Source organism: Medicago sativa, chromosome 5 (genome assembly GCF_051527215.1).
Source record: "Medicago sativa cultivar Bolivia chromosome 5, Bolivia_mono, whole genome shotgun sequence".
Lineage (NCBI taxonomy): Eukaryota > Viridiplantae > Streptophyta > Magnoliopsida > Fabales > Fabaceae > Medicago > Medicago sativa.
Window position 1 is genome coordinate 68,302,934 of NC_140753.1, and position 13,425 is coordinate 68,316,358.

At 31.6% G+C, this 13,425-nt stretch overlaps 2 protein-coding genes across 2 annotated transcripts; one reads left to right on the plus strand and one right to left on the minus strand.

Annotated features, from left to right (window-relative positions):
• The first annotated feature begins 872 nt into the window (after window positions 1-872).
• On the plus strand, window positions 873-1,739 carry LOC146924347 (uncharacterized). The gene has a single exon (XM_085709384.1). It carries the CDS (start codon window positions 979-981, stop codon window positions 1,597-1,599), a length of 621 nt encoding a protein of 206 aa, XP_085565510.1. The 5' UTR covers window positions 873-978; the 3' UTR covers window positions 1,600-1,739.
• Window positions 1,740-1,976: 237 nt separating this feature from the next.
• On the minus strand, window positions 1,977-6,529 carry LOC146924348 (Zinc finger C-x8-C-x5-C-x3-H type family protein). Its single transcript, XM_085709383.1, has 8 exons — window positions 6,316-6,529; window positions 6,142-6,205; window positions 5,360-5,529; window positions 5,123-5,176; window positions 4,011-4,127; window positions 3,608-3,898; window positions 2,917-3,174; window positions 1,977-2,628 (listed from the first exon to the last, which is right to left on the minus strand). Exons 2-8 carry the CDS (start codon window positions 6,203-6,205, stop codon window positions 2,314-2,316), a joined length of 1,269 nt encoding a protein of 422 aa, XP_085565509.1. The 5' UTR covers window positions 6,316-6,529; the 3' UTR covers window positions 1,977-2,313.
• Window positions 6,530-13,425: the final 6,896 nt, after the last annotated feature.

Here is a 13,425-nt window from a genome sequence, read left to right on the forward strand (position 1 = left end):
TGAGTTGAGTTTTTCTTGCATGCTCGCAAGACCAAATGTATAGTGCTTAAGAACATTCACAAAGAGCCTAAACACTACACGTTTGGTCACAAGACCAAATGTATAGCGTTAAGGCACACACATTTTCGGTATAATATATTAGTGGATCCACATGTTTGTTGAATTTGTTTCCTTTACTTTATTGTTACCTTTTTTCTTTTCTTTCTATTATAATCTATGTTATTATATGAGTATTAATTGATACTTTTTATAGTTGAGGATTTTTTATAGTTGTATCGTCGTTTACCGGTATTGTAGGTCACAGGTTCAAGTTTTGGAAACAGCCTCTTGTGTAAAAAAAATATGGTCAAAACATGGTCAATTGCATACCAATACACTAAACGGCGGGACCTATTTCCAGACCTGCTTATAATTAACATCCCAAAGTAAGGAACATTATGTATAGACTAAATTGGTCTCATTTTGTGGACTGTCTTGAAATCGCTATGCCTTCTGTCAGCAACAGAATTTAATTTTAAGTTCTATATAGATAGCTCGTGAGAAATCAAACTAACTAACTACCTAATAACAAACTCTGACTAACTAAGTTTTAATTAACTCAATATTTCTAATAAGGTTTAAATCCTTTATTAACAAGCAGTTGAGGAATTTAATTAAAATCATCTTGTAGAGTTGTAGTGAGTAATTCCTGTGTGTTATATATTGCAAATGAATCATGAAGAATGCTTCAGTCAAAGGAGGAAATATGCTTTCAATTTAAAGTCATCTATAATTTTTGTGTACCCTTTTAATTCCTTGTTGGTGGTATGCATAACGTACCATGGAAATGGTTAGAATTTGTTTGTTGAACATTGATGGTTTTTGCTTTGTACTTCTTATATTCCTACATAATTAATTTTATGTCTTTTGCTTTGCACTTCTAACTTGCCTTTCAATTTGTTTTTGAAGAACAACCACGGTGTTTGTGAATGTAAGAGAATGGATGATCCTATAAGGAACTCTCCACAGGAAGCTACGACCAATAATTCCCCGATTAAACCCCTCAAGAAACGCATTCGACTGAAGGTTTCAAGTGCATCTCCTGTGCAATTTCCTAATAGGAGCCAGCCTAGTTCTTCTAAAGGCGTAGATGTAGATGAAATGTGGACATCATTTTTTACTGAGATCAATGGTAGTGGTGATGGTGATGACGCATTAATCTGGGATGTCGGTTTTCCACTTGGAGATCTTATTGATAAGCATTTCGGTAAGGAAATGCATCATGAAAAAGCTAAGGAGCTGGGATTACAAAGAGCACTACAAACTAACCTAGCGGATTGCATTCGCACGACTTTGCTTCTTCGTATCATTGGGAAAATGTTTGGCGATTTTGAAAAGGAATACAAAGCTTTGGTTGGAGAGATTGCTAAGTTGAAAAAGTTGATGATTCGTCTTAAAGATGAACGGAATAAATTGAAGAAAACTCTCAAGGAATCATGCTTTGAAAAGAATCAACTGAAGGCTGAAATTGAAGAATTGAAAGATCAAATTTCTTTGCAGTACAAAGCTGGCTATAATAAGGCGTTAAAGCAACTTTTAGCATCAGAACTTAAACCTTGATGAAGTTGAATGGACAAATATTACCAAGACCATTATCAACTTCTGTAGCAGAACTTGAACCTTTATGTTTTGGATTCTTCTTGAAACTAACATGGTTTTCTAGTAGCTTTGTTCTGGGACTCCTTTGCTTTTTGTAAATGGGGATTATGTCTATAAACTCAGTGTTAAGTTTTTTCTCCTTTATCTCTAGTTAAAATATTTTGCTAAGGTATTATAATGAGGGAAAAGAAAAAGGAAAAGATAATAGGGTACAAAATTCAGTGTTATGCTTTTCTTCCACATATATATAGAAGAATAATTCATGCAAAAGCTTATGATAATACTAAAAAAAACTCATGCAAGTTTTGATTCCTTTTTAATTTTAATGTATCTTGATATTTTGATTGATTGTAGCCAATAGAAACTCTATTCATGCAAGAATTGTTACATACTTGAGAATTTCACTCAGTATTTGTAGGTGTATGTACCAAATTGACCCCAAGAGATAAAAGGGGAAAAGAAAGTCACAAACTTTCTACTTGCATTTTATTCACCACAAAAAAAATGCCCTCTATCCCCCACAAGCTCATGATTGTCACAACAACCATTGAACAAACTATCCAACCCTGCAGAATTGCAGATCAAAAGGGGGAATAGATGGTATGTATAATATATTTCTCCGAAAAAAGAAAGAAAAAAAAAAGGTCCAAAAAGAAAAATAAAACTTCAAGCAGTTTATTCCTGTAAAGACTCGGTCGAAGGTGTGCGAGAAGTTGATGTACTGTCAGCTTGTTTAGATGAATCTTCGGTAGCAGCTTTTGTATCAGATTGTTGAAGCTTGTCAGTTGATTGTTTCGATGGAGATGTCTCGGTTGGTTGGACAGTTGAAAGCCTTCTTGGATTAGTAAGGAGAGATGCATCGAATACTGATAGAGTAGGCGAGGGCAAGCCGTAGTTCTGAGAGATAGCCACAACTGGATGATCAAATTTGCATGTTGGACCAAACTTGCATACTCCATAGATTCTGTAATAAGAGCATATAGCATTTCCCTGCAGACAACCAACATAGGAATCAGAAAATCAAATTAATTTGATAACTTATTATAAAAGTATCTTAAAATATTAGGGAGGATAATATTTACAAATATTTCAAAGTAACAAAAAATGATATTCAATAGTTTATAGATTATTTTTTGGAGATTTTTTTCAGATTCTCATTTTGTTTAAATAACAAATGCATGAAAACTTCTAAAATTGTTTATTTAAAAAAATGATTTTTTTTCACAATAAAAAGTTGGAACAAATGGACCCTAAGCATTAAGAAGAAAATGCACTTACAGGTCTCATAGGAAGACCAAGTGGATTAATTGATAATGTTTGTGCTATCCTTTCTTTAGGGTGGTGGAACTTGCAATCAGATCCATATTTGCATGTTCCGGTGCTCATAAAGTATTTACAGTCTGGTTGCTCAGGTCTATCTGGAAGAGATGAATTCATTACCTGTCCACCAGAAAGTGTCTCTCCCGCCGGATTCATGTAGTCGTAGACAAGATTAGATCCAATAAAACCAGTAGGCATTGCAGGGTTAATACTTCCCTTTTTCGACAAATAAAATAGCAGTCAAAAACAGAACATCTTAGTTGAATCAGCAAAAAGTAAGTAACCAGTAACCACTGAATGCATGTAGTTACGAAATCTAACATAATCAAACATAGCCAAACATCCTAAAAGGCTAGGAATATTTCCTAAACAAGAAAAGACTGGTTCTGTTTTGGATGTTAATCGGTATTTGAGCGCCGAATGTGATTGGAAATCAATGAAACAAAAGTATTGTCAATCATGCAATGTGTGCGACATCTAGTAGTAAAAATGGTAACAAGATTTTCTAATTTCTAACCTTCATGTATTCGTTTAGCTAATATATTTGACAGTTTTTAAACCATACCAGGTTAATCAGTATATGTGTGTGATCATTCAATAACACAGTAACTGTAAATATAAACACGACATTCAACAGTTTTTAACTAACCATGTAGTTGCTCCAGCTCAGCGCAGGCATAATGCCTTGTGAAGAAGGCAAAAAAGGAGGCACATAAGATTGAATGGCCTGTCCAGATAAATATGACATTCTCGGCATTGACCATGCAGGAAACCCACCAGCATATGGAAAACCTGATGAAGTAACAGTTGTGGAGGGAGGGGACGCCGCCACTGGATAAGCTCCTCCAAAGGAAGCTGCCTGTTGTGGATGATGAAACTTGCATGCAACTCCAAACTTGCAAGACCCAGTTCTCATGTAATAGGGACATGATTTTTCTTCCTAAAAGCAACAATTGTAGATTATTGAAAAACGCAACTGCTTCAACATCTTCCATTAGAAGAGTAAACTTTGTGGAAAAAATAAAGCACTTGGTTCAAAGGGATGTACAAACCTGACGCATGGGAAGACCTAAAGTATTGAAGACAACGGGTGCAGCACCTCTCCTGTCTTTGGGATGATGATATTTACATGTCGATCCATACTTACATGTTCCTGTCTTAAGAAAATACTGCAACACATATTTCAAACAAGATCACAAGTTACTAATATTAAATTCTGTTTGGAATAGCTTATGGAAACGGCTTATGGCATGCCCTGAAGATCTTTTCATCTTATTTCCATAAGCTCTCCAGGATAACTTATGAAAACAGTTTGACTTTGTTTTATCTTTTTGTTATAGAAGTGGCTTATTCATAAGTACTTATATCGTAAGTGCTTAAGCCATAAACTCTTAATTAAGTTAATTATAGGTAATATGCCACCAACAAGTTTCATTGCACTGGAATAACGATGAAATATCTAATATTTAACATTAACAAACAATGCACAAAATCTACAGATTTTATTCATTTCCTGAACTTGATATTATTTCCTCTTCTTCTTAAATTATGTCATGGCTAGCATCTAATGAAACTTTGCCATTATTGTCATAGAGAGATCTAGTAAATAAATTCTACAGGACAAACACTATAACGTCCATCAAAACAAAAATCTAATAAATGTTTGGAAGGAAGCAAAAGACGATTTTCCACATTGGCAGGATAACTTATTCGTTTTTTTGTCCTCATTCCGTATCCTACGACCTACATCAGTTTCTTCCCTTTTCATTTATTGGTGTTCTAACAATGAACATGTCCCTAGGCTAAATATTTCAGAGCCTTGTATGAGCATAGTCTTGGTGCCTACAGACATTTTGTGCTCATGCAAGAATTAGCAAGTATTTCAAACAGGCGAAACCTATTATTGAAGGGGTTGAATGGAAATAAGAGACCACAAAAGGACAAAAATTAAGTGCAAAAGGAAACTAAGACTTCTGTCCGAGGAAAATAGTAAATATCATATGTAAAAAGTGAATTTATTCAAGGAAAAAAAAAAAGCCTATTCTTGAATTCACTCTTAAAAAGTTCTTGCATAAACCACATCCACATTCGATTTCATGAAGCACCGTTCAAAACGAGGGAAAGAAAAATGATAACAATTTTTAGCAACCAAAAATAAACATACCTCACAATCAGGTTGCCCAACTCTCTCAGGAAGTTCTTCACCATATTGAGTAACCTGAAATCTAATAAAGTATGAGAAACTTTTACCTAAATTACATATTATAAAACCAATGAGAAAATTTAACAAGATTACAATTCCACAGACTACATGTTCATAAAATATTTGACTTAGAAAACTGTTTCATATCTATTCAGAAGAAAAATCATGAAAAGGAAACAAAAGAAAGAGGTCCATTACAGGTGAAATGTTAGCAGGGTGATTATAGCGGCAGTTACTCCCGTAACCACACATTCCAGTCCTCAAATAATATACGCAGTCAGGTTCACCAGGTCGATCCGGATAAGGCATTGATTGAGGCACAGCATCTCTGTCTCGAGTACTATTGATTTTCAAACGCCGAATAGCTTCTGCAATACGAATCACAAAGGAATCAGACAAATCTTGCACAATCTCTCAACAAACATTCCAACAAATTCAAGCAGTAATAACACAAATTACCACACTCACAGTCCAATACAATTAAACTGGATCAAAAATTCAAAGCTATCATAAAGAATTTGAAATCAAAATACGCAGATTACGATTACGACCCTTTATTGCATCATAAAGCAAAGTACACAAATTTTGTAAAACCATGTGCGATCAAGTATAATAACACTTGATTCTATGCAAGTAAACATGGAATCATAATATAATAATAATTTTCTATTGATGCAACCTTTTTCACTCACACAAGTTAACTCATAGTTTCAAAAAAAATCATCAAACCTCACACAATACAACAACATTGCATGAATCAATCATAAACAAAACAAAAATAGAAATCATTCAAATCAAATTCATTCTACCAAAAATAGAAACACATCATCATCATCATCATCATCATAATCATCATCAATGAAAACAAAATATTTCCAACCAAAACAATGATGATCAGAACAAGAAAAACAACATAAACAACAAATCATAACACAAAACATGAAAAAATTCAAAGAAAAATCAATCATTCATTGAATTACCTTCAATGTTATCACCAGATGGATTAGAACCAGCATTCTTGAAAACTTGTCTATTTTCTGGCATCTGAATAGCGTTAAAATAGAAAGATAAAAAAAATTTAGTTTTCAATCAAACCCTGATGACCCTTTAAGCTTTTAAGATGAAATCAGTTAAGAACACTGAAATTAACTCACCTAGATGTTAAAAAGGTAAAAAAAAAATTCCAATGAAAATTAAAATATAAATAATAAAAAAAGAGAGAGAATCAGAGAGATAAAATTGAGAAGAATTTTGTTGTTCAATGTGAAATCTATGGAAAAAAGATTATATAATAATAATATTCCAATTGGATGGAAAATTCTGCAAACTTTGCAACATTTTGGATCTTTGAATGTGAAACCCGACAATAACATTAACAACAACAAAAAACATTAATAAAGTAAGGTTCTTACGCGCGTGTACGAACATTAAATTTTTTGTACCGCTTTTACCCTCCACGTGGCAACTCATCAGTGTGTTTACGTGAGACAAGATTTATTACTGTTATATGTGGCGCGTGGGTTGCAATCTCTAATATTTATATCTTTGATTTTTTGTTTTTTTTTTTGTTTTTTTAACCGTACAGAATAATTCATCGAATTAATTAAGTATGATTATAATAGACGGTAAAATTTTCCATCAAAAACTTTAGCGTTGTTGTATTTTAAGAGTTAAATTCAATTCTCTTAAAAGATATTTAAATGTTACATTTTATAACTGAATTCAAATTTAGAAGATTTAATTAAGTTAAAAAGATTCATTATCTATGATATTAGATTTCTTGTCATTAATATAATTTAATTTAATTATTTTTAATTTCGCATGTTTTGGACTGATTATGAAAATTTAAATGGCCTGAAAAGTAGATGCCAATGATGTTAGACTATGTGCAATGGGGGAGTTGAATCTGACATTCAACAAGCAAAACCAGGCCAATGGGAGTGTTTAATGTGCTGCAAGCATGACATGGATGAGAGAGGTGTTGAATACATTCAACACAATTGAAAGCTGCCGATATGCCACGTGTCACGTTCTAAGTGGTCCGAAATTGGAGAGTGTGGCAAACAAGGAGACAGCGCGCGTTGGAAACAGAGGATGGAGAGAGAAGAAGAATTTTGGAATTATAAGGGACACATGTAGCTACTTGATTGGTTGCCCAGATTGTTATAATTTTAATAATTGTACATCAATTATTTTGTTGAAAAATAATTTTAAAAAAAAAAATATATATATCAAAATTCATGATTTTTTTTTCTCTATAAATAGAGACTTGGTTCATTTCATTTGGACAAAAAAAAAATACCAAGTTTTTCACTATCTTCTTCTTATTATATATTTCTATTAGTAAACTAAGTGAAGTTTTAACCTTCTTTTTAGTGAAAATAAAAATAAATTATTTAAATAAAAAAATTTCAAATATTTTTCAGTTTTTCTTTATTTAATTTAATTATAATTGATAATTGTAATTTTATGTAATTATAAAAACAAAAATATAAAATTAAATAAGAATAAGAAATAAAAGGTGGTGGGGTAGAGTGTTGAATGAAAAAAACCATTGGAGAGATTAAAGTTGAATGAGTGTTGAATTAAGAGAGAGAAAATGATGTGGAGTGTTGGGAATTGAAAAAGTGGGTGTTGAAGGGTGTTGAATGGGGTTAACCATTGTAAATGGTCTTAGGTAGCAATTCAACCGTAGATTTTATTCTCAGGTTATGAGATCTATGTACTTTTGATTTTATTTTATTTTTTGTGAATAGTTGTCACAAGATTTGGAGTTGACAATTCAACTTGTGTTCAACATTGAAATAATTACCCCTTCAAAAAAGATTTGAAATAATTACATGGTGGTACGGCATGACACCCTAATAAAAGATTATAAAAGTTAAAGGCTTATACAATCAGTCAATTATACTCTTTTAGGTAGATTTTATCAAAACAAAATCTTATCTGGTTTTATTTTGGCTAAAAAATCTTATTAAGGTAGATACTCTTTGTTTTTGTAACATTTAGGTGATATAGTATTTGTTTATATATTTTAGATAAAGATATGATATGATGGTATTATATGAGATAGCTGTGATCTAAAAGAAAATGCCTGAATGTATTTTTGGCATATTTTCACTTTATAAAGTTTTGATATCATATTTTAAAGTTTAGTTTTTTGTCCTTTATTATATGAGATATTGCTAAATAGCTGTGATTTAAAAGAAAATGCCTGAATGTATTTTTGGCATATTTTCACTTTATAAAGTTTTGATATCATATTTTACAAGTTTAGTTTTTTGTCCTTTATTTCAATTTTTTAAAATGTTAATCTTAATCTTTTATCTTATTTTAGAGTCAATTTTAATGACATGTTTATGTTGTTGGTGACGTGGGCAGAGCACATATTGATATAATGTTCACATGTGTTCTGTCATATCATGATTTAGACACATCATTAAAGTTGACACTAAAATGAGGGAAATTAAAAGTCATAAACAATTGAAATAGAAAATCAAAAATATGAATACATGTAAATATATTGGTGAAAATATGGAAACTAGTTAAGCATGTGATTGCTTTTACGAGAGTGTGAGTAATTCATTAGTTTATCTCTTAATAAGCCCAACATAGGAGTTTCTAGAGTAAGTAGTGTGAATAAGTCTACAGTCTTTTACAATTGCACTTAAATTAGAGGTGTTTAGCTCTCTACTTTTGAACTTATCCACCACATATTTAGAATCTAGTTCAATATCCACATTAACCCGTTGCAACTTCTAATGCAAGAAAGGAGACTCAAATCTTCTCCTACATCAACATCTACTATCGGTTTGACACATTATACTTTAGTTACGCCATTTATAAACATCACAAAGGTAATCCGTGTCAATGGCTTCATCTACACAATAATGATAAACATTTTACACCAAGTATACACCATTTTTTTGCTCATGTTTCCACACAACCTTGATCTTCAAGACTGATTCAGAGAGTATAGTTTGGACTTTGGATAATCTTCTTGGAAGCTTCATCCCTTAGTAGATCATGAACCATTTCAAAATCACAAGCTTTCATATTAGTCATTAGGGGTGTTCGCGGTGCGGTTTGGTTCGGTTTTGAGCAAAAAAGTCATCCAAACCGCGAGATAAAAAAGCATGCGGTTTGGTTTGGTTCGGTTGATTTTTAAAAAGTCATCCAAACCAAACCAAATCAAACCAATGCGGTTTGGATTGGTTCGGTTTGTGCGGTTTATCGCGAGATAAAAAACTATTACATTAACTCTAATATTGTCAACTTGTTACAAAATAAACATAGGACATTTTATTTTAATGTTTATATGATAAAATATTATGTAAAACTTATATCAAAATAGGTAAAATTAAGAAGAAACATAAGCATGAAACAAATTATTGGGAAGTAAAGAAAACAAATTCATCACTGGAAATGAATTGAAAGAGATGGAAAGGAATTATAATCGAACCTGATGGTGCAACCATGGAAAAACCGAATCAAAAGAGATTATTTTTGAGCTATGTAATTGGACCAGTACATATTTAAATAATATTCATTATTCTTGCGGTTTGGTTTGGTTTGGTTCGGTTGCTGAGATGCAAACCGCAAACCGAACCGAACCGCGCGGTTCAGTGCAAAAGTCATCCGAATTCATCCGAACCAAGTGCGGTTTTTTGCGGTTTGGATTTGTTTGGTTTGCGGTTTTTTTATTGAGTTGGTTCGATTTTGAACACTCTATTAGTCATCATGAAGTCAGAAGCTCTGATGTCATTGAAGGACATATCCAAATTTGATGCTGAATTAAATATGCATGGACCCGTCATGTAGACAATTTTGCTACCAAATAGCCATATTATAACCGGAACTAATACTCCATTTAACGCACCTTCATGAACCACAAATTTTGTACTCTATATACTCCTCCATACATAACTTTGATAGTGACCAATGCTTGCTTCAAGAGAGCCACTTTTAGGGAAATGTTTAGCTTTGAATATTCTCATGACTAATTAGCTTCTTGGGTCTGACACTAATTTCCAGCTCCAATCTTGCTTACTAATTAAACCCAAACCATCATAATTCTTGTGCATATATATTTTATTCCAAGAGATCCAATGTATTCCATTTGGTAATGTTCTATTATGACCCGTCCACCAAAATGAGCTCATCATTTTTCCCATTCTCATCGCCAAGAGAGAGGAAGGGATGAGAAAGATATTCATGATATAAGACGGAATAGCTTGCAAGATACTTAATAAGAATTTCCGTATCTAGTTGAGATAGATTTTTGTTGCTCCAATAATTGATTTTTTTTCTAGACTTATCCTTAATAAAAGTAGCTTTTCTGCTTCTTCCAATCGTAGAAGGAAAATCAAGGTACATTCTAATCCCCAAAACTTTCTATACACCAAAAATATTTATAATGGAGATTTTGACATCTTATCGAACATCTCTACTACAATATATTTTTATTTTTGAAAATAGATGCTTATCGTGACGTGCTTCATAAGTGAATAAAATATTTTTCATTGTTATAGAGCTTCGTTTTCTCCTGCTTTGAAATATAAGAAATATTCATCTACACAAAGAAGATGAGAAATAATCGGTGCATTCCTACAAATTTTGGTCCCATGAATATCTCATTTTCTCTTAACCTGATAAATAAGTATTGAGAGATCCTCTGAACAAAGAATAAATGTGTATGGCGATAATGGGTCTCCCTGATGAAGACCGCTACGAGGATTAATAGGACCAACTAGATCTCCATTAATGATAATAACTAAATAATCAACAATCTCTTCACAGCATAATCCATTTTTGTGAAAAGTCTGTCACTACAATTACATCTCGAAGATACTCCTAATCAATTGTGTCAAGAATATTTACACAAAGAGATATTTTTTTTCACAAGTTATGTAAAAATAATTGTAGATAGACAAATGACAATAGTCATGGGAAACCCACATACACAAGTAGAGAAGTTGAGATCTAAACCCCAATCATAACGTCTGACCTAACAATTTGGTATTTTATCAGTTGAGGTAAGATTTATCGACAGTTATATCAATATTCTATATCTCATAATATCACTATTTTCTATTTATACAAATTATATTTTAGGAACTATAATATTTTCTTTTTACCGATTTTAAGAAATAATATAATCACACGACACAAAGGTTGATTTTCTATTCAATATCCATCTAAACCTTTTTACGTGCATAAGTATGTAATTTTATATCGTTTTGAGTTTTGCATATTTTGGATATTTTCTATGGATAGAAGAACATTCTTGTCATGTCATTCATTTGCACCATTCTTTATCCACATATATAGATAGTTTTATGGTATTAATATAATTTTTTAAATGGCTCATATTGGATGAGTCGTGAGATATGACATGAAAATATATTTAAGATCTTACTATAATTCAATTGTTTATGGTTCGGTTACAGTCAGTCGTCTATGTTTTAAGTTAACTTTTTGTGAAACTTATTTAGTTAAATAGTATTTAAAATATTTATTAAAATTGTTTAGAAACTTACTTTTAATTTTTGCATAATTTTTATGTATTCTTCTACATTATTCACAATTTTATTAAAGTTCCACATTTGGATATTTTCTACTAATACAACAACATTCTAGTCATGTCATTTTGTACCATTCTTTACCTACGTAGATAGTTTTATTGTTTGAATATGATTTTTCTTTTAAATGGTTTTGTATTGGATGTGATATGACATTACTATATATTTGGGATCTTACTACGATTCAATCACTTATGATTCAGTTATAGTCAGTTTTTTTTTTTTTTTGAGGGAGTTCAGTTATAGTCAGTTGTCTATGCTTTAATTTAACTTTTTTGAAAACATACTTGTTTATTTAATAGTATTTAAAATATTAATTACAAAAATTTTGGAAACTCGCTTGTAAGTTTTGCATAATTTTTTTGTATTCCTTTACATTAGTCACAATTTTATTTAAGTTTCACCACAAAAATTTCTTTAAAAGTGATTTCAAGAATAGCAAAGTAGGTAGTTGTCGTTATTTTTAAAAAATTGAATCTAAATTGTTTTATTTAAAAAATTGAACAGTTTAATATTTTTCACAATTGAAGTATAAGTGGAGGTAGTTCTTACCTTACATGTCATTTTGAATGGTTGAGGTTGAGTTAGATCGAACTCCAAAGCTTATAAAGATATCAGAGTCTATCTAATATATATTGGGTCACTTACTATAAGGTTTTCGCTATCGTGACACTCATATTAATATCTAGATTGTATATGATATCACAATACATCTCTATGTTGCCTCGTGCGCTCCTGCCTGGTCGAAGCAGTCATACTCATCATGTAACTCAAATTCGGCCAATTTGTGTTTCCACATCTAAAATGTTTACAAATTCAAAAAGAAATCAACATTTTTGCAACCTTGAATGTATTTTAGGTTTTAAAAGACCGAAATGCTAAGTAAAACTTTTCGGTTTTTAGAATCCGAGCGAAACCAGTATTTCGAAAGAAAAAACGCAAATCTAACACCAAATATTTGATTAAATGTGAACTAATTAACCTCTTGTTTAGTGGTTGAAAACGTATCAACTATCATGAATTTGAGCAACTTAACTTGAAATATGACACAATATAGAAAGATTTAAATTTGGGAGGTTTTAGGTCAAAAAAGTGAGACTTTACTACTTTAGAAATGAGCGAAAGAGGTTATGAATGTCTTTTATATATTGACATGATTTGAATTCTATAATTTAAAATATGTTTTTAAGTTTCAGATTATAAAATCTAAGCGAAACAAAAGTGAAAAATTTATAGGGTGGAGCAATAAGAATTTAACTAAAAATAATACTCCCTCCGGTCCTATTTATAAGAGACATTTAGGTCAATAAAAGTGGATGTATATGGTCCAATTTTTTAACCAGATACATTAACTTTTGTTGACCAAAATTTCTCTTATAAATAGGACCGGAGGGAGTATGAAACAGGGCCGTCTCAACAAATTTGTTGGCCCGGTTTTAATCTGTTAAGGGATGTAAAAAAAATTAAATTTTGGGCCCCAAAAAAAATACACAGGACACATGAAGAAAAAATTATTAAAAAAAAGAACCTAGTGGGAAAAAAGAAGAACCTAGTGGGAAAAAAAATACACAGGACACATGAAGAAAAAATTATTAAAAAAAAGAACCTAGTGGGAAAAAAGAAGAACCTAGTGGGAATTGAACCCATGACTACACCCTCATACACAGACACCCACGCCACTGA